The following is a 21,789-nucleotide window of genomic DNA, read 5'->3' as shown; positions in this document are numbered from 1 at the left end:
TTCATCTATAATCAAACCAAGTGACTTTTTGTGACACAGAGACCAAAGCAGGCACTTTCTGGGTGTCGCTCCCATTCAGGGACATCCTTTCCTCCCCAGAGTGACTTGCTCCACGCCCCCCTCTCAGGTGGATGTCGGAGACCTTTTCCCCAGCACAAACCCTGAGATCCATTAGAACCACAGACAGCAAGTTCACCAATACACAGAATGTGTGTTGGACCAGCTTCCCCTGCATTTGGACTGAATTACTGAATCTCCCATGAGCTCAACCTCCATCCCGCATGCATCTCAGGCCAGTTCCCAACATCCACTTCTTCACACTCTTGTGTTTCCAGCCAAGCAGTAGCCAGATGATCTGGTCCAGTTTTACCTCATCAGCACCTTTGCACCACCACCACACTAAGGTGACACACGGTCAGACTCTGGACTCCCCAGGGTGTTCATCATTGGTTGCACTCAGACACTTGACACACTCACACTGTCTTGAACGCCACAAGTACTGTGTCGGTCCAGTACTGCCTGTGTCTGGAGGTGTCTTGGAAGACTGACTTCCACTTTTTACTGCATACGTTCCAGGTGTGTCCCCTTGATCAACGGCACTACGAAGAGAAATTATGGTAATGTGACCCCCATTTATCAACCCCTCCCAGCCAAGAAGGTCATTTCAGAGAATGAATGAGGCCCTGTACATAATACAGAGAACCTTTTTAAAAGCACATACAAATTAGAAGCACAAATCAAAATAAGGTGGGGTCGGGACCCATTCTGCACGTCTGCAGTCCCGCAGCTCGCCGTCCCTCAGAGAACCTGTGTCACTGCAGGGCTGTGGTTCCTGCAGATGGAGGGGCAGCAAAATCAGCTGCACTCACCTGACAGTCAAAGTCCTGGAAGTTCCGGGCATTCTGGGAAAGAAGACAGACACGGCGGGTTAGTGACGCATCCCACACATATTTGAATTGCTTCATTAATTTTCCATCCCACAGTTCCTCACACACAGCACAGCAATAATGAGGAATTAGTGTAGATTCACTCACTTTCCACTGTACAGAAAATTAGTGTTCTGTCCCACAGAGCCTTTCAAATCCATCCATAAGTGCGAATTAAAATTCCCACCTACGAAAGGCACAAGGCTCTTTAAAGAACACACTCTTTAAAACTCTCCTGGCCAGTTGACCGAGTTTACTGTTAGTCGCAGGTTCTTACAACGCCAACAACAAACACTGTACGAAAACAAACTAAAAATGCTGTGCCTGTTCTCATGACTTTCCCTCCGGGAGCAGACTCGTGCTGGGAAGGAGACGAGAGAGAGCGATGGCATGTCTTGCTTGGATTTAGGACTGTTAGATGAGTCACCACACCGCATGCACACAGGGATTAATTATAGATCACAACAAATATCTGTGTCACACACAGATGTTCCTTTGTCTTGTGTGTCCTGTCATTTTGTTCAGTCTTAATTACAAATGGTGTCGCTTCCAGGATTCACTAAGTGGTCACTAGAGGGAGATAGAGATCCGTGATAACTGGGATGTTATAGCCTGAATTACTAAATAACAAAAATAATAATAATAAACTTTATTTTACATGATCCCTATATATGTTTCCTCTAAATTCTGTTTTATTCTCTGGATATTTAAATGTAATATTTATTTATCCCAATCCAATTATATGTGTGCTGCTGTAGCCTTTTACCATTTCCTTAGGGATCAATAAAGTTATCATTCATTCGTTCATTTATTCACCCCTCCCCAAAACACACAGAGCTCCCTCTCTGACACCACTATGGTCCCACTACTGCCCCAGTGGGTCTCCTGAAGGTCACAGAAGAGTCACTGCTGCACCTGCAGAGACCCACTGGGAACAGTGTCACCTTTCTGAAGAAAAACAAGGTGGAAAAAAAAAAAAACAAACTAAAATGAAATATAAGCCCCTTGGAAGGGAAGCAGATGGAAAATCAGAAGATGGTAATTAACTGTGATCCCACAAACTATGAAACCACATGGGAACAAAGTGGGCCTTTTGGGACCCAAGTGCAGCTCTCTGTCTTTCCCTGCTGGTGCTGCAAAACACACCACACCAGTACAGAAGACTCCCTCGGTTAGCAGCCTGTCATTTCAATCAGAGTTACATCTTAATATTATTTACAATAGTGATCAAGGTGTGGGCTGCCCACAGGAACTACGAGGAGACCATTGTCCAGTACGGCACACTGCTACCAAAAAAGGAGTTTTAAAGCTTTTGGAAACAAGGTGTACATAGTCCCACCTGTGTCACACTGTAACCCCACACAGTACGATGATCCACCAGGGACCCCAACAGCAACGAGTGAAGATTATGGGAGAGTGATTACAATTTGGAGAAAATTCTAAAATCTGAACTGTAGAACCTATGCAGTAAATTTGTATGTATATCTGTGATGGATACAGTTGGGGGTTATACTGATGGAGGAAAAAATGGCAAACTAGAGCTTAGCTCTTCGCTGATATGAGTGTCAGGCCCTGTTCTGTCTCCAAAAAGTGCTACAACGCAGCAAAGGGGGCAGGGGGTGTTACACCAAACTTTGAACCCCCCAGTGAACTGTTAAAACTAAGGGACCCGATCACCCCACTTCTGCTTGGCCCACAGTCCAAGAAGGCTGGTGGCTAAGCAGAAGTGAGATGTTGAGGTCCCTCAGTGCCTGCAACATTGGGATTCTCAAAGGAACGTGTGGATATAATCCAGTCCAGTGTGAACACGGTAAACGCAACTGGTAAATGCCATCACACTGACTGTCTCGCAGTACCTGTACTCAGGGCAAACTGTTCTAAAGAAGGGATGGACCACGGAGCTGCAGAAATGCATTTTCTGACATTGCAAATACCTAATTTAAGTGCATTCACTGCAACACACTGGAAAACAGAGTGCACATGAGATCCCACTGAAGCGTTTACTGACAGTGATGTGTTAATACGGTTAAAAATTGACATTTCAGGCAGTGGCCCTCACACCTTGTTCGTCAGCAGAGGCTTGATCTCTGTCAACTGCACGTCCTGTAACTCGTCCATCGTCTGCGCAGCCTGTCACTCCTGAGAGAGAGAGAGAGAGAGAGAGAGAGAGAGAGAGAGAGAGAGAGAGAGAGATTTAGTGCTTTGATAGGAGTCTTAAACCCAGACTTGTGTCCTTGAAGCTGGTTTTCAGGTGAAGGTTTAAGGGACAGAAATGTGTAAACTGGGCTGCGAGACAAGCAGTGTTCTCAACTCTCCTGTCATCACTGAGAGCTCAGAACAGGAGTGACTCAGACTGCCGAACCTGCAGGACACAGGTTTGGTCAGCCTTGACATCCTCTCAGACTTTCCAGAAACATCCAGCAGATGCTTTTAATGTCACTTTGGTGGTGTTTTTTTATTGGGACTCTGATACCAAGGTGGAGGGAATGAGGACACGATGATGGCACATTCAGGGCCGCACGGTCGCGCTCTGCAGCGAAGAGACCTGAAACCCACCAGAACCACCTCTAGGACACCTTGAGGGAGAATATTTTATTCATCGAGGATTTATGGACACAAAAGACTGCGGCTTGCAGGAAACACTCTTGGGTCGCCAGGAGACGTTCACCACAGAGCACATTATGAATGCAGAGCAAAGCTCCATCATAGCCCCCCCCTCTGGAAGGTCACACCACACTCTGGTGCCTTCAGACACAAACAGGCTTCAGGGCCTTCGAGTGGGCTGTCAAACCCCTGCAACAGTCACAAATGCCACCCATGTCAAACAGGTTAGTGAACGAGTTCATCCTGATGCTGCGCAGGATTCAGCAGCTCTGAGAGACAGAGGGAAAACCCCCTTTTCTCCAACAAACTCCATCAGTACTACTGCTGAAAGTACAACAGCAGATCCTTCAGCATGGTTAGGCTCTGTACAACCCGAAGAGGCACCCCTTAACCACGAAAAGGTCAAGCCTTTCCTTGGACATTGCTGCTATGCACGTTTGCAGTCAAATCTACACTAGCCACAGCAGCATATTTAACCATGTTTACAACTTGTTCCCTCTCGATAAGCAGAAGCCAGTAGAAGTGATGTGAGGATGCGGGTGACAGTGAGGACTGGTGTCGTTCGGGTTGCAGGTTGTCCTCGAGAGATAAAACAGTGCTGCTGAAAGGTCTCCTTATTCAGACTTTCTTATGCTAATGAGAGATACCAAAAGGCTGAACAGAGCTTTGCAGACAATTTCCTTAACAACATTAAATCATCATGACTTTAAGAAAACCTCAGGGAATTAACTGACTTGTACTTTTTGTGCACGTAATCATTGCACCTCACGAGTAATGAAAACTCAGGGGACGGAGATGGTGAAGGAGGGGCACGAGAGACACCCAAATGCATCTCCCAGCTCAGATACACTGCATGCACCATATGACCTATCTGTGCAGGCCTTGCCACACCCTCTGCGCCGTACTGCATCTCACTGTGCTAGACGCTCAGCCTGCCACACTGCTCAACGTAGACAACCAGGACTTCCCTGGGCTGAAACACTGGGAGGGACACAGAGGAATAAGGCAGGTAGGAAAATACCACGCTACAGAGCAGCAAGAAGCAGATAAGTAGTGGGCATGCGTGGTACGGTTTTTTTTTTTTTTTTTTTTTTTTTAATTCTTTAACGGATCCTTAAATTGATGGAAGAAGAGTTACAATGTGAGGTCCGTACACTAAACCACTTACACTAATTCACCAATTTAGGCTGCAGGATAATTTTTACTGTATCAATTCAGGATAAGTACCTTGATCAAGGTAGTACAGCAGGAGTGGAAATTTTTGTCCTTTGATTGCAAGATGGTGACTAACTACTATGCCACCCTCCACCCCCGATGATGGTTAAAGAACTAAAGGAATAAGGAGAGACTGGACTCAGCCGTCAATGGAAACAGGTTCAACTCCCTGTAGAGACTCTAAAAGGACACAGTTGCAGAAGACACAGGAAAAAGTAAGCTAACCAAGCATGGAAGCAAGGACTACCCCAGTGGGTCAGAAAAGTGAAGAAATTAAGTTTAATGGAGCAGGAATAACCACTTGCAGTCCTGGCAAACAGCTAGAGTGAAAGAAATAACATTAAGAAAACCACAACAACACTAGAGAAATGTGCTGCCAAAGATGCTGAGTCTATTTTAATCTGGCCCTGGTGCCAGAGATTGGGGGGGGGGCATAGTAAAGCGACACAACCCAGCGACTTGCAGCAGGTTCTCAAAAAAACCTCCTGTATGATATCAGCACGTATATCGTCTAAGACATCCTCATTATTGCATTTTTTCCAGAAGTCTTCCACTCCAAGTGCCAAAGCTCCGCCCACTGCACTTAAAGCACCTCTATTCGGCCCCTCCCATCCACTGCTCCAATTTCTGTTGTGCACACACAGTTTTGCTGCTGTGGACGGCAACGGAGAAGCAGAAGACCTCCAATGTGACTCCGCCCTTCTGACACCCATCAAACAATGAGTCTGGGGTCAGCAACAGCCCCAGTGCGACAGGTGAACTTGGCTACACAATACGGACGTTGTCCGGCTGGTTGTCAGGGATGGACACACGCTGGTTTTTCTAATACCCATGAGCATCCACACAGAGAGAAGAGCTGCCCACTGACAAACTGAGGCCCAGACAGTACAGTAACTGGGCCATGGGGGGTGGCTGTGCTCAGTCCCCACACTCTTTCATAACTGTAGTAATGGTCTCCCCAGGGAGCGCTACACAAATAGAAACAGCACATACGAAGACAAACATAAAAAACACGTAAGAGCCACAGGAACCTGCGCCGCTATATGCGTCGGCATAGAGACGGCATGCAGAGCGAGGACGAGAGATCGAGTGCGTGAGGGTGCGGCTACAATGTATTCCAGGCTGACCGGGCTGCAGGAATGCAAATGATTGATAATTATTACCATATTAGAGTAAGGTGCACGCACAATGCTCTCTGAGATCCACAATACGTGACCTTCACCAGGAGGTGGTGGTCTCGCAACTCATCAGATTTTTCCAGGTTAGTCAGGCCTGACACCAGACTTTTTCCTACAACCCAGGACTTCCTGCTAAAGAGTGCAAGACTCCCCCTGCTGTGTGTGAAGGTGTGAGACTGGAGTGCGGTGCATGGGTGCTCAATCTGGCAGCTGGTCCCGCAGGATGTCGAGCTCTGGAAAAACACAGGTGGGCACACAACGTGGGGGTGGGGGTGGAGGTGGAGGGGGGGAGGGGGACACTTTCTTAGAGCTTCTTTTCAACAACACCACCACAAACAGGAGAAGAAGCTCTTCCCCGGAGTCCAGCTCCACTCAACCACACAGCCCCCAGGCCTCTGACCTTCCCGTGAATATAGATATGACAGCTGGAGGAGCCAAAAACAAGATTTCTCTCCATGCACCCATGCATCAGTAACAACCGCTTGTGCAGGGTCACGGTGGCTCAGAGCCTATCCTGGGATATAACATGTGAGGTAGGATACACCCTGGATGGGGTACCAGTCCAATCATACACTCATACTTGAGGGATATAAGCAACATGGTGGTGGTCAGACACACAGGCTGTATTTTGATAATTGTGCATCTGTGTCTAAAGCTCTTGGTTTTGTTTACTCTGGGCGGAGTTACATGTTACTTTGGAGCATCTGATAACTGAACAAACAAGAGGTGGTGTTTACATGACAGAAGTGAACCGCAGGTGACGGGGATCCAGCCACCAACTGGTGAGCCGTGACAGCGAGGGCTGAGGGATTCCGCTCCAGTGATTCCCTGGAAAAGGAGACGTGCCTGTACCTTGGATGACCTTGTCTTTCTCGGCAAGACACCCCCTCCCCCAACCCCATTTGCCAGTCCGGTTGACTGAACTGCAGGAGCACCAGGAAGTCCGAGTGGTCGAACCCCACCCACCGCTTCACCGCCACAACATCAAAAGGCAGCTGGATGTCGCAATAAAGGTTGAGGAACTGATCAAATGAGCAATGGGTTGCGAGTGAAACAGACTGTGCTTCAGGAAATGGCAAAACAAAGAGAATATCAAATTTTACAAAATCATAACATCTGCGTGCGTGCGTGCATACAGCTGCCAAAAGGCTGCTCACAGAGACCCAACTGCTGCAGCACAGTGTGACAGACAGGAAGGCCTCGTGGGCGGTACAGAAGAGGTCAAGATCCAAACCCACGGTTATGTTCGGTCATTCAGACACATCAAACAGCAGCACAGCGAACACAAACTCTGGACACACTTTACAGTAAACAGAGCAGGGCATGCCGGGCCAAACCGGTCAAAACCCCACACGGTGCCGTTCGCTAGTCAAGGTCACCTAAAGTGTTCGAGTGTCGGGTTCCAGAACATTCCATGTTCTTCCACCTGGAAAAACAAACCGAAGAACAACCACAGGGAAAATGAGGCCCATCACGTAGAGAGGAAGAAACGTCCAAAGTCCTCCCCTGATTCCAGTGTGTGTTGTCTTCTCAGTGTGATCACCTAGCGGTTAAAGGTTCTAATCAGAAAGACAGCCAGTGTACAACATAAGGGTGCTGCTGTTGTACCAGTGAGGTAACCGATTAGCAAGAAACCGAACCCCAAAGAGCGGCATTCTAGGGATTCAACGGCTTCTCGAGGCAGGGCGCCGCGTCGGGGGCACGAAGCCGACCAGACTCGGGCTGAATGAACGAGCTACAGCCACAGCTCCGCAACGGCTGGTTTTTCGAGCCCCGGGGGGCCCCAATCCATTAGTACCCCTGGACGACATGGTCACCGGTGTCCCTCCGGAAGCAGGGGTGGGGGGTGCCCCCCTGCGAGGTCACTAAACTCAGTCCTGGATGGATTGAACCCTAATTGACAAATAACGCACCCGACACCCCCGGACTGCCCTTCTCCTCACAGGAGTCTACGTGGGCCAGCAGGTGGCAGAGCGGTTAGAGTCGTCACCTCGCACTCCTGCTGCTTTGCCCTTGAACAAGGGACTTACTCCGAATTGAGGCAGTAAAAAATACCCTGCAGTATAGAAAAGAAACATTGTAAATCTGTAACAATCAGCCAATCACCTTTCTGATACAGAAAGGCTGGGGAGGGAACAACACACACACACACTTAATGCACTATTCCGTACTTATATGATTTAGTCCCTCGCTCCATAGTTAGTTATTATTTCGCATTCAGCCATGCTTTTAGCAACGAATTCATGCCAAGTAAGTCAAGTGTCCTCGGCTGCGCGTGACCGGGTGACTTGAACTTGAAGGCAATGACAGCGACACAGGGTCGCGCGGGCGCCATCGGACCCTGTCGCGCGGCGCCACAGCCGCTCAGCTAAGGCGCGCACAGCGTTTTTCATCCTTTCTACGCCGTTTTCACACGTAAAAAAAGCGTCCAGCGTCCGAGCTGTTTTTCTACACATGATGATCATCATGAGGAGGCGTGAGAGTGCGGGAGTCGAGAGACCAGAGAGAGAGACTGAGAGGAACAGGAGCGTAAAAAGAGGACGGCGAGGCACGACGGGAACCGTGACGGACGGAGCGCAAAGCGCCTTTTCAGTTTTCTACATCGTCTCTGTCCGACTCGCCTGCTTTCGTGTAAACAGAAACGCACAGAAAATATGCATGATGATTCGATTCATGCCGCCAGCAGTCGCGAAAATTAACTGAATTCATACGGAAGAGAAGCGACAGGCGGCCTCGACACGACGCGACACCAACTGAGGCGAAGGAAGGTGCACCGGCGGTAGTGCTGTTTTACAACAACAAAACACATGGACGCGTTATTTAATTTTAAGAAAAGAAAAGAAAAAAAAAAACAACTCCGTTTTCAGCAATGTTTTCGTAATTACGGTTACCCGTAGCACTGCTCACAGTTCGCCGTGTTTAGTACTCCATGATTCTAGTTAAGGCACAACACGTCAAGGCCGCTCGCACTCACCAAGTGGAAGAGGAGCCCACGCGCCGTCCGAAGACACGATGTGACCGGAGCGGCTTCCACCGCACGTTTCCCCGCCGGAGCGCTGATGTCACTCGATGGGCGGAACCAAACACGTTGCGTTCCCGGCCCCCCATCGGACAGGAAGAGGAGACACTCGGAACGGAAGTACGGTCAGAACGACCGCGGTCAACAGAATGGGTCTTCGGCCTATCTTAGGAGCGAATAAAAACCTTCCAAGCGTGTACTAATAAGACGGCCGTTTAGACGGTATACCGTTATCTTCAACTTTATATGCTGGCCGCTTGAAGAACTAAATGGAACTAAATACAGCAGATCCCGACCCACACCGAACGGAAAAGAAGGACACACCAAGCGGAAGCGAAAGTATATACAGATTGCGACAAACGTTTGACGTGAGAAGTCCGATTTTAGTTTTTCAGCTTTAATTCATTTGGATATTATCGTTTGTTTAAATTATTCGTTCATTTTTAACTTGTCTTCCTGTTCCGTTTCGAACTATTAAAGCCGTTGATAAGTATGTGGTTAAAGTAGAACTAATTATTTATTGAACGAAGCGACGACTGCAGAAAGAGAGAAGATATCACAGCAGTGCGTACAGTTCCGTTTGTGGGGTCCTCGATTGTCATGAGAAAGGACCTCAACGACCTAGTTCGTGTGAATCCAGGTGAACACAGCGCTTATGAAAAAGATTTTATTTTCTTGCATCAAACGAGAATGTCGAACTTGAAAAATTTTGATCATCAGTAGTGATTCCAGCTGAACAAACAGAGAATTGATCACAAAAAAAAATGGGATAATTCAAGAGAGACATACAGGCCCTCAGCAGCTGATCGATCCAACAGAAGAAACATACAGGAAATACATACAGAGCATGACACTTGTTTCAGGACTTTGCCAAACTAATGTTGAAATGAGATGAAACCTTTTCCCTGTGGGTAAGTGCAATAACTGCACCATTCCAAATGTTACATGATTCAGTACACTGAAACTGAGCAACACAACGCAGAGGGACTAAGTAAAAATCTGCACAAGAACAAATTGAAACTTTCACTGCAGTGGAAGGTAAGGAATGCCTCTTTGGAAGGAAGATTTAATATGTAGTCCAGAAGTGATTGTTAAAGGCCAAGCGTACAGTCATTTGATTATGAACAGTCCACAGCGGTCATGGGAGCAAACCCATCAGGACTTCAACCCAGGGCTCACTTTGCTGTGCTGCAATTTCCCCAAAGCAGTTGTCTTCCCACCATTCAATCCTAAACATTATTAGGAGTTGAATCTCTCCTCGCTTTGCCTGGTTGTAAATCCAGCTGGTTGTACAAGTTTGACTTGCGTAATACAACAGCATTTCCTACATGTAAGAACCAGTCATTTGCTCGTAGGAGAGCTCACCCGTTTTCATGGGGTATGTTGCACAATATGGGATGAAAAATAAATTAACGATGTCCATTTGAAATAAATTACATGTGACTAGAAGACAATGACAGTACAGTGACTCCACCTTCTATATACACACAAACCACAACTCTATTGAACATATTTAAAATAAACTTGACAAATGGATGTCATAGTAAAAAGGTTAACATGTTGAGAACCCTCTATCAATAGGGAGATACTGTAAACAATCATTTATTGTGCCTGTCAAGTTACTGTAGAACAAAGCAAGACAAAAGGCATTTCCCCACACACAAAAAGAAAGATGGCGTTTTCTACCAACAGCTCATTTAAACAATATTGGAACAAAAGAACCGGAGGAAGAAGGAAAAAAAAAAAAAAAAAAAAAAATTTCAGGTGACGAGACACTCATGAGTCAAACACAGTCTTTACCCATTCTCCTCAGGACATCCACCTTTTAAGAGGCTTTTCATTAAGCTACAGTATACAACACAAGGCATGTTTTTATACAAGCCCTACAGAAGAGTTGGCTGCCAACTTAAATGTATGTTTTAAAGTATATCCAAAAAGCTAGCTAACCTTTTCTCAAATTTTCCCTTAATGTCACAGAAGGAGCCCAGTAGTGTGTGACCAGCTCATGTTCAATTATCCAAAATGCCACCAGTTTCCTTTTTTGGAGTTACAAGCAGAACTTTGTCATGGTAATACAGTCAATACTGTTAATTTCCAACTTCCTTTGAAGTACAAGTGATGAAACTTTGGTAGATCCAAAATGTATATAGAAGCACAGGTCCAAACATCAGCCTGGTACTTTTAATGCAGGGGTTGCCATTAGCAGGCGCAAACAAGATCCAATTCATGGGTGTGTATTTCCAGGATTTTGAAAAATAAAAATTTTAACAATTAGAACAAAGCTGTTCTTGGGGTCCTTTCAATTCAGTCTACTGTTATTGTGGACAAAGAAAGCTTCTGAAGACATCACCAGTTTATTTTGGGTAGAGGGAGGCATGTTACTGGTGATGAGAAAGGTGGAGGGGGGGGGAAGAAAAAAAAAAAAATTTGCAGGGCCAGCAGCCTTAAAGAGCCTGTAGTTTGCATTAAGTTTTTAATGGTTTTCCCTTTAGGTGGCCACAGTACAGTACACTCCCCTGGAAAGTCACTTGGCATTTTGTTATAAACCTCACCCACCACACCCTAAAGCTCCTCCCATCTCTCCCTGTCCCACCTTGTAGCTGGCCAAACAGAAGTGCCAAGTTCTTGTGCCTGCTGAACATCACAAGTAACCATCTGTATGGTTTTGTTCTTCAGCTCTGTGTGGGGTAGTCTGGCTCGCAGTGTGAAGGCGCGGGGGTGGAAGGAAGAAGGGTGCTGTGGCTCTGCGGCACCCTCACGTGGCACAGCAGTGTGCGATTTGCTGCACCTTGGCCAGCTCGGACAGCAGCTGCTTGACGCGGTGCTTGAGCTGGGGCAAACGGGCCAAGGGTTCGGGAGGCTCCAGTTCTCCTGTGTAATCAAGCCAGCTCTCCAGCACTGCGGTGGGGCAGGAAGGGAGTGTGTTTTTAATAGTCAGTATGCACATGTCACAAAGGTCTGAACTGCAAACTTTAAGAAGTGTCATTATTCCATTACTCACCATCCAGCTCCCTCTCAATAAAATCCATGCGATGCGTGACCTCGTCCTGCACCGCCTCAATGTGGTCCAACAGGTTGGCCTGCCACTGCTGCCGGAGGCCGCCAGCCCCACACCCCTGGTCCTCGCTTTTCACCTCGCAGCACTGCCCCACCGGGAGCCGCTTACAGCCATCCACCTCCTGGAGTCATAACAGCAATCGTTTATATCATAGTGACATCTGATTAACAGACCTGAGAATATTGACCGAACAACAAAGGAAAAATAAAAATACACCAGCAAGTCATGGTCAAGTTTTAAACCATATCCAAACTTAAGTCAAGTGATCTCAGCCTGGGGATGGGAGGGTCACCTTGCTCTGGGGGATCCGGTCTGCTTGCAGGGCTCCACGGGTCCTCCCGGTGTCAGGGTCCAGCAGGGTGCCGTAGTTGCGCTCCAGGGCCAGCAGGTCCTCGGTGCTGCGCAGGCTGTGCTCCAGATCCGAGCCACCAGCCCGCGTCTCCACCACCAGCCGCTGCTCCACGGCCGGGTAGTACGTACGTGGCTTCTGGTAACAGTGCTCGCTGCTAATGTAAGAGGCCTGCTGTGGGGGCAAGACCCCGCCGCACGGGCCAGCATCCACCGTGGGACTGTTCCGACTGGCCCCGCCCCTGTCCTCACCCTCCTCCGTCAGCAGAGAGGGCACAGTACCGCTCCTGACTACACCCTTCCGCTTAGGTTTCTCGGACTGCTTCCAGGGTTGGCGCCACAGTTTCAAGTCCGAGTTGGTCTGGCTCCTGTTGAGGTGGCGACGGGACAGATTGATGACACGTCAGGAAACTCAAAACACATTTTTGGGGCAACAGACAGGTCATGTGACAGGAAATGCACCACTCACTGCAGAACGCTCATCTTGAGCTGCAGGCCGTTGAGCACCTCGACGACACGGTGCACGTCACCCAGTAGCTGGTGTGTAGCAGCCATCTTCTTGGCGTTCTGGTGTGAGTAATTCTCCTCCAAGAAAGGGAGGCCATACATGTGACCGCTGCTCAGCCAGTCACGGTCACACCAGTACCGCTGGCTTTGGCGCTGGCCTGGACAGACACAGCGAGTGGCACTTAAATCTGTCGTCACAAGTTACAGCTGAAACATAAATCATGCATGTGTGCTTGTCAATCCCCATTTACACCAATTATCTTTATAAAAAAAAAAAAAAAAACCCAGAATTTGCATGTCACTGCAAGTCTGAGTGATCGGGGCTGGAGCTCAACATCCAAACTGCTATACAACCCATCCAGCAGGGAGCAGAGTGTCAAGACATGCTCACCTGGAGGGTCTCTGCAAATGTAGCACGTGTACCTCCCCGGAATATTCTCCTCCAGCAGACCCATGCAGGCCCCGTGCTGCCAGCACAGACACTCCTCACACTGTCGAGGGGCACAGGAAAACAGATGTAATAAAAACATTAAAATAATTCTCCAGTACTTATAACTATCACAGATTTCTACACAACCTCACATGAAAATCTGCGTTGTTAATCTTTTACAGAGCGAGACATAACGGTAAAAGTTACTTTTGACAGTTACAAATGTGGTACCAGTGCTGTTTTTAGAGGTGCCAGCATACACACATTCTCTCTCACGCTGCTTTTTAGAAACCGGTTTGTGTAAGAGTGTTGTTTTACCTGCACCATGAAGTCATTGTCCTCTTCCACCTCACACACACAGCGGATGATGTCAGAGCCCCTGGTCCCCATAGCGACAGGGAGCTCCTCAGGGGGCGTCGTCACATCCAGCTCCTCCCCCAGGTCATCGTCGCTCCACCCAAGGCTGTCGGTGGAGGTGTCGCTCCCACTGGCCTCGTCTGCAGAGAGGAAGGAGGGCTGCGTCTAGCGGAGTGTAACTTGAACTAATTAAAACACACATATGCTTCCTGTCTGCAGAGGAAGAGACCCACTGTGGCCTCGCCTCCTTCTGCCAAACACCACCTGCATCACACGGAGGGCTTTTAAACTGCCATGGTGCTGCCAGGTGGACATTAACCGTGCCTAAGAGCACAGTAACATCACTAAGAGATTAATGTTAAGACCACATCGTCAAAAAACAAAGCAGTAGAACTACTTCAACTGTTGACCTTGTGTCCTTGGAACGGTCTGCTGTGGTCTGAGAGGTGAGGGCTAAACATGGAGATAATCACACACAGAAGGACTAATTCACTGGCTTCTTGTGTTCAAACAGCCACGTTATAATGTGAAGATAATAATTAAAAATGAGCAGGAAAATGTTTTTCTTCCGTTTATTTCCGAAAAGTCCAGTTCCCGAGGAGCAAGCGATCCGCGTTTCTGTGCTCAGCCAACAGATGGCGGTAAAGAGCAGCCTAATGGACCAGGGGTGCGAGACACCTCACTTCCACAGCGTCGACAGCCCCGGTCTGCTGTTCGAGAATCAGCGATCAGCGTAAAGACAAGGAGTGCCGAATGTTTACGGGATCAACCAGACACTTTCTCGGTCACGCCAGACCGACGTCCAGCCCTAACTATTTGTGTGGCGAGGTCAGGTTGGGAAACGGGGCGCAAGCGTAAGAGACAGAGGTGAGAAGGGCACGTCCCGTACCGTCCCGGGCTGCGCCTATACGACTTGAGCTCGCGTTTGTGTGAAAGGGGCACTTCGTTCAGGAGGCCAACTAGCGACACGTCAGCGTTCTCCTCACTACCGGCGTACGCCGTCGAGAGGGAAGCGGACGCACGGACAAAAAAGTCATCATCTCTTCCCGAGGCACATGTCTACGAAAAACTGGGATCGTGTTCCTGAGCAATTCAAATAGTCACCAGCGTGTTGCAACACAGTCAATCGTGTTCGCGAGAGCGACACTCCACCGGCAGCCACCGAGCTCAAGAGCGCAGCTTTTGTCCCACGTGACCCCAGCAAGAGGCCGCATGAGTGACTGTATCAAGTGTTAACACTCTGGAAACTGTTCAGCCCCCAACATGTAAGTGCGTGGAGGCGAAGGGATGATGTCTGCCACCGCTTGCGAGTAAGGGAAGGGTATGACAGAGCATCTGGCGGCGGAGCTCCGCACAGAATCGCCTCCATCATACCGAGCAGCATTAGAGTAGCTGTGCGGGGCGAGACGGTGCTGCTCACCTGACTTTGGCTTCTTCTTCCTCCTTTTTTTCAGTTTAATGCGGAGGAAGTCCCGCTGCTTCTTCTCCCTCGCTCTGTCCCTCTCCTTGGCGAAGGCTGCACAGCAGGATAGAGGCGCACGTGAGCAGTGGGCGGAAGGCTGTACGTTTCCCCTAACAGGACACCGGGGTGGGGTGGGGTGGGGTGGGGTGGGGTCCACACAGGTAAACACGTGACCACTAGAGGGGAGGCTACGAACCCGTCTCCGCGGGGAGCCTCTCCTGCGGCCGTCGCCCCCCCCTCTCCAGCTGGCTCTCTTTGGTCTTGTCTCGCAGCGACAGCCGGTGTTGGTTCTGCAAGTGGACAGCGGGGGGCGCCGATGTGCGCCGCCTCTCCACCGGCTTGGCTCCTCCCTTGGCGTCACCTCGGGGAGACTGCGGGGTGCGATGAGGACTGTGCAGGGCGGAGTCTAAAGCAAACACGCACACACATTGGTATAACGTAGAAAGATTTCTCTTTTTTTTTTTGGCCAAACAGTCGATTCGTGGTGTTGCGGCTCCGTACTGAACGTCCGGTACGGGTTCGGTTCTAACCGTTTTTACCCCCCCCAACAGCCAGAAGAGGGCAGCACTGCAGACTCACGCATTGATGCGGAAATGGTGCGCCTTCTCCTGGGGCTCTCCGGCGACGCGGCGCTCTGCTTGTCAGAGGTGCGGGTGTGCGCGCTCCGTGTGGGGCTCAGCTCCGGCCCGGGAGCCTCGTCCCCGCTGTGGTAGTACTTCATGTGGTAATGCAGCAGCTTGGCCTTGCGGAAAGACTTGAGGCAGCCGGCAACCTGGCACTTGAACGGGTTGTGGTCCAGGTTGATGAACGTGACCGGAGGGGGCTGGTTCTTTATGACTCGGTACACTGAGGGCGAGAGATCAGAGACGACGTGACGACACACGCGCGGTCGCAGAACATCAGCGGCAGTCCGCATTCTTCCTCCCGCTTCCTTCGGTCGCCGTGACCAATCAGCCGAGTGGCAAACTGACCGAGGAGGCGCGAGAAGGCGGGGGGTAGCACTCACGTGGCTCTCGGCTGAACCTGTTGGGATTGTTGGCCTGGCGCCTCGCAGGAGCCGCTGGAACACAAAAACAGGAGAAAGGCACAGCTGAAAAAGTGGTCCACATGCCAAGTGGGACCCCCCCGACAAAGAACACAGCCAAGTGGCACTGGGTCCAGCTCACCCCCCCCCCACCACCATCCTTCTCTCTCACCTTTGCTGGGGGGCACCGGGGGTGTGTCTCCGGCTGGTGAGGGGCCCTCCGTCTGACCTGGGGGGGCTGTCCTCTCCGCATCGTGGGGGGCCACATCGGAGCCCCTCTGTTCCAACCCGGGTCCCGCCTGGGCAGGGCTCTTTGCGGGAGTGTCCACGGAGGGGTCGGCAGGAGCGCTCTTCTCTGCGGAGGGAGAGATCAGCGCGTGAGCCCAGCGCAGTGCTGCACCTCCACTGCACACTGCTATTACTACGGTAAACTGTGGTTCCCAGGAAGCAATGGCTACGTTCCATCAGCAGCAGAGGCAGAAAGCCATCGATTGTGGTTTCGCGTTCGCCAAGAAGGGAGACCTGCGCTCGTGTCCGGTTTGCTCTTCTTTGACGGGGGCGTCTGACCCAGGGACACCTTTCTTTTCCTCAGCTCCAGGACGCCCCGACTAGCCCCCTCGGTCCGGCGCGCTGCAAGCAGACACACGGTTTGTGCAGAAGAGTGCAGTAACAGTCCGTCCCCCAGTCTACCCACGGCCCACCCCCCTTCCTTTACTTATTGACTTGTTTGGCCGGAACCTCAGAAATAGTTCTAATAAAAATCATCCATTAATTTCAGTGCTGCACAACAGTGTATTCAGTACTTATTGTTCCCCACTTCACTGGCAATATGCACATTTCCTCTTTTCACTTTACTCCTCTTATCTCACTAGTAACAGGTTCCTTTTCTTCTACAGTCAGTACCGGTGAGGAACGTCGCGCAGCGCTGCTAAACAGCGTGGAAGTGAGTTGGATCGAGGCACCGCTACACTCCTGCTCTGAGAGCTCACTGCTGCCATCTGCTGGCTCAGCATATGGACACAGGCTAGATTCATCGAACCCTTTTTCGTTGACCTCTGACCCCAGCCACTCCTACTCCCCGACGTACCTGCAGACACCCTACCGCGAGTCTTCCTGCCCTGGGTACGACCCTGTCCCGCCCCACGCTGCTGCTGCTCCTCCTCCGCAGGCTCCACTGCCACATCCTCTTCCTCCTGCTTCATCTTCCTCTCTCTCTCCTGAGGTAGGTCCTCCACAGGCACCCGCTCCGCTGCCTCCTCCTCCTCCCCCCCTTCTCGGCTCTCCACCGGGCCGGCCTTCCTCTCTCCGACACCCAGCTCCCCGTCAACCTTCTCTTCCTTTTCCACGATGCTCATCTCTGCCTCGGGCCCCTGCCTCCTGCTCTTCTCCGCCGGTTTCTTCTTCTCTGCCACCCTCCTCTTGGGCTCCTCCCTCACATCGTCGTCACACACCTTCCTCTTCATGCTCTTCTCCCATCTGCTGCCTCCCTTCTCCTCCTGCTCAGGCTGGACCCCCAGTGGTTTCTCCTCACCGCCGTCCTCCCCGTCCTGCTCCTCGTCCTCGCTGGCCTCCTCCTCTTCCTCCTCCGTCTCGCTCTCCCCGTCCTGCTCCGAGCCGTCGCGCCGGCCCCTCCGGCTCTTGGAAGACCCCCCGTTCTCCAGGGGCTTCCTCCTCACCGGAGGCTTCTGCTTGTTCCGCTCCACGGACCTCTGCTTCCCGCCCTTCTTCTGCGGGCAAAGAAGAGACGGAATCATTAGCAGCGACGAGCAGCTCGTCCCCGCGATATTCCCACCGCGGCCACCTGGCCTTCGCGGCGCGGTCCGAAAAGGACACGCCCGAGGACGGAACGTCAAAACCTCAAGCACGTCCAGCTGCGCCCAAGCCCACGGAGGACACGAGGGGTTCGAGGGAGCAGAACCTCTCACCTCCTTGATGAACGGCTTCACGTGAATCCCCTTGACCGTCTGGATGACCCCGTCGTAGAACTTCACGGTGTAGGAAGCTGGAGCACAACACAGACGCAACGTTTAAGCGTGGAACCGTCTCCGAACGAGGAGCGCTCGCGTTCCCGCGAGGCCGAGGACACCCACCATCTTTGTTAACCGCCAGGACCTTGGCTGGATAGAAGCGGCAGTCGGACCAGCTCGCCAGAACCTTCTCGTTCACGTGAAAACCCTGCGAGAAGATGCAAACACCAAAGGCACGCATGACACACACCACGTTCATACCAAGTACGAGTACGCGCACCGCCGCTGGGGCAAGAAGTGGTCTCTAACTCCAGTCACTAAGTAACAATCAGTAACAGGATAAAAATACTCATGTCCCTCCATTTTTTATTCCAAGTGACAATGTTTCCACAAACTTTCAGCGGTGATTGGTCATCGATTCATCCCTTAAACACGGGCAACGAGTCACTGTATTAGTGACTATCGACACTCGAACTCCAGATGAGCTATGAACACCATGGAATGTAACTGAATTAATGGGGTCCTGCACTCCTGTTCTGTCTGGGTGCTTTTTACTGCCTTCCACTGGCTCAGCGGGTGAACATACATCACATTCACTAATTACTTTTCCTCTAGGATTAAGAAGGAAGACATTAAATTATTTCATTCTTAAGCCAACAATTCCAACAAATGCAACAGGAAGTTGAAGATGACCAGTTAAGTAAGGGAAAAAAAAAAAAAAAAAAAAATTTTTTTTTTTTTTTTTTTTTTTAAAAAAAGTTTATACCCGACGTCACAAATGAGAACTCAACAGATAGGAATCGTCGTTTATTCGCAAAGGCGGAAAAACGCCCGCGAGCTGCGCTGCGCTCTAGCGGCACGGTGTCGCCTGCCATACAGCGGGGGGCGCAGCAGACCCACCGGGATAGTGCAGTCATCCTGCAGCCCCTCCCTGCGCAGCTGGATCCTCTCGAGGGGGCGCAGGTACGGACTGGCCCAGTCGAACCACTCGTCGTACCGATGGCTCCACTGCCGGTAGTGGATGAGAACCTTTTCGTCTTCGTAGTCGATCTTCTCGATGTTGGCCGCGTACCTGGGGAAGGGGTGCGCAAAGCGATCGACACGGACGCCGCAGACCGGGGGGGAGAGCGGAGGGGGTGTTGGGACACGGTGGGGGCAAAGGCCTCTTACCAGTTTTTCAGGCTGTCTCTGGCCTCCAGCTGCGCCCCCACCTCAAACGTAATGCCTCGCCTGTTAGGGGGCGTCTTCTTCATCCTGCTCGCATTCGCCACCTGCAGGTGGATGGAACGAAGTACAACACGGTCAAGCGGTCACCGCGGCTCCAGTCTGGCGGAGGCGGTCAGAGGTGTCTTGAGTTTGTAACGCCGGCACCAGGGGGCGTAGCGGTTACCGCTGTCGCCTTCTACTCAGAAACTGAACCGGATCCGAGTCCCGATCCCCTCCCTTGCCGTAGGGCCTTTCGTGAGGGGATTCGCCCTGAACCGATACCGTAAAAACGAGCGAATCGGTGCGTTTGTGAACAAGACAAATTCTAGGCTGCCTCGGGAAGTCCATAAATGTGCACCGGCAGCAATAATAATGGGAAAACCGCAAACGTAGACGGACGGGGCCCTTTGCGCAAGAAGGAATTCCTCCGCAGGAAAGGCGCTTCGGCGCAGGAGGAGAAGGAAGGCAGAGACTCAAAGTCCTGGGGAGCAGAAATCACTGAGTCAGTGAAGAGGAGGTGCCAGAGCGCCGAGGTCAGCAGCTTCATGGAGGGGGGGGGGTGGGGACGACCAGGGGTAACAGGAGTTATTTCACAACACAGCCCTAAATATCGAGTAACTCCAAGTTTGAGTGAGAGCACTTTTCCGCCCCAGTTCCTCTTTGCCGATTCTCAAAATAAATAAAAACTTAAGGATACCGCAGTTCATTTAGAAAAACATCTGCCACCGTTCCGTCGCTACGATGTCAAGAAAAGCTTTGCAACCGACCACATGAACACGTGAAGCGCATTCCTGTTTTATTTGTGCAATCTGCTCACCTTGCCTCACGCGTTAGTTCCGTTTCCCATCGATTATTAAAATAAAAAGTGGGAGAGATTTCGGAAGCGGAGATCAGTTCCCCACAACCAGCGGAGGGCGGAAGGGAGTCTCGGGGTGAAAAGACGAGCGGTTTCTCCGTGAATCACCGCGCAGAGCCCAGCAAATACATTCTTCAAGACAGCGGCCCCAGTGTGTGTACAGAAGTAGGTTACAAACAAACAAACAATGCCTTGCTTTCTAAGATACAACATAACACTCAAAAAAGATGGAGTCTAGCGCACACACACAATTAATGGAGCCACCTCTTCTTCATGACTGTGAAAGTGATAAGAGGAAGGCTTTGCGCTTGTGGTTCTTGCAGCCCTGGCTTGCTGCACATTTACATTACGCTTTACTATGGTAAGAAAACCTAGGCCAGTGATCCTTTTAGCATAGCTTTTTTTTTTTTTTTTCTTCCCCCAATCCAAATGGACAATTACTCTATTGATTCTCCAACAGGCAGCGGATCTAGTTAGGTTGCTACACTGACCTCATTTACACAGAAGATGGAGTAAAAACAAACAATCAAGGGAGGGGGAGTACGGCACAGCACAACAAGAGGAGGAAGGACTCGAACCAGCAACCTTCAGGATAAACACGTGTCTGGCTTTAACTGCCACACCACCTGCTGCAAAAAACAGACTCCTGAAGGTACCCATATTACACACTCGGTGCTCAACTTACTAACGGAGGGCCACGTGTCTGTGCATAACGACTCGTTACGCAATTCGACCAAACAAAACTGCCAGAAAGGCGCTTTTTGCAGCGCTGCTCGTTTCTTCTGCGACGTCGCGCCGTTTACCTCGCACGCGTCGAGTGTCCGCGCCCAGTCCGTTTCGAGCGATCTGATTGGTCGGCGGGGGCGACGGAAACCAATCCCATGCGTCTCATTGGCTTGCGCTGCCGTCAGTCGGCCACCGAACCGGGGCCTTTCTCCCTCGGCCTGCACGCGCCAAGAGCGTCGCCCGTAGTGCGACGGCGCGGGAACGCAGCCCGAGCGCGCGCGGCACCGCAACTTCCCCCGAAAGCTCACCGAATAACGTGCAGAAACGTGGTGGTGGGGCGCGCGCGCACGCGACTCAGCAGACACGGACAACACTCTTATATAGCGCAACGCGGCCCACAGTCTAAAGGTTCATGACCCAAAAACAGCCCTGCAAACGCACGCGGCAACTCGTGCCCCGCACACACACAGTATTACTGACGCATCACCGCCATCGTCTTCATCGTCTCACTACCGACCTGGAGTCCATGCTGAAGGAGCAGCTCGTGCGACAAGAATTGAAAACCACGACGATACGATATAGCGCCTCGCCGAATCCGAGACGTGATCATGTCATGATGATCATCAGTTACCTGGTTTAGGATTATGTTCCGTTTCGATGATGAAAGAAGCCGCGGTTCGCCCAACGCCCCCACGGTCTCGGCGAGCGGTGCGCAGCCACCCTTTCCTCCGCGTCGCGAGCCCACGCACGCACTTTATTTTCTCGTCTGTTTGGAAGAGAACGGCGCCGGCGCTGTCTGCGCATGTGCGCCCTCTCATCGGGCCCGCCGGTGCAATAGAGCTGGCGACCGTCCACGCATGCGCACCCCTCCAACTCGTGCTCCTATGTTATCGCCAAGCGGCACTC

General features: G+C 50.9%; 2 protein-coding genes across 4 annotated transcripts in view; both read right to left on the bottom strand.

Annotated features, from left to right (window-relative positions):
* The window catches only part of LOC108930819 (protein NDRG3-like), a 30,421-nt gene extending 21,112 nt beyond the window's left edge, over positions 1–9,309 (bottom strand). The window contains exons 1-3 of one of the 3 annotated variants that reach the window (XM_018746233.2): positions 8,898–9,309; positions 2,988–3,065; positions 870–902 (exon numbers count right to left, since the gene is read on the bottom strand). In XM_018746233.2, coding sequence (XP_018601749.1) covers positions 870–902; positions 2,988–3,044 — 90 coding nt within the window. In that variant the 5' untranslated portion in view covers positions 3,045–3,065; positions 8,898–9,309. Of the gene's footprint in view, positions 1–869; positions 903–2,987; positions 3,066–8,814; positions 8,869–8,897 lie in introns of those variants that run through there. The other 2 variants (XM_018746235.2, XM_018746234.2) reach the window with 2 other exon arrangements.
* A 286-nt stretch (positions 9,310–9,595) lies between these two features.
* On the bottom strand, positions 9,596–21,728 carry LOC108930820 (PHD finger protein 20-like). Its single transcript, XM_029252305.1, has 18 exons — positions 21,515–21,728; positions 19,266–19,366; positions 18,996–19,167; positions 18,219–18,303; positions 18,054–18,130; positions 17,216–17,855; positions 16,651–16,758; positions 16,301–16,483; positions 16,111–16,164; positions 15,684–15,950; positions 15,301–15,510; positions 15,063–15,158; positions 13,604–13,782; positions 13,247–13,346; positions 12,818–13,013; positions 12,293–12,716; positions 11,944–12,121; positions 9,596–11,840 (listed from the first exon to the last, which is right to left on the bottom strand). Exons 2-18 carry the CDS (start codon positions 19,346–19,348, stop codon positions 11,698–11,700), a joined length of 3,195 nt encoding a protein of 1,064 aa, XP_029108138.1. The 5' UTR covers positions 19,349–19,366; positions 21,515–21,728; the 3' UTR covers positions 9,596–11,697.
* Positions 21,729–21,789: the final 61 nt, after the last annotated feature.

Source organism: Scleropages formosus, chromosome 5 (genome assembly GCF_900964775.1).
Source record: "Scleropages formosus chromosome 5, fSclFor1.1, whole genome shotgun sequence".
NCBI lineage: Eukaryota > Metazoa > Chordata > Actinopteri > Osteoglossiformes > Osteoglossidae > Scleropages > Scleropages formosus.
The sequence above is the reverse complement of the archived record's forward strand: the minus strand, read 5'-3'. Positions and strand labels throughout refer to the sequence as shown.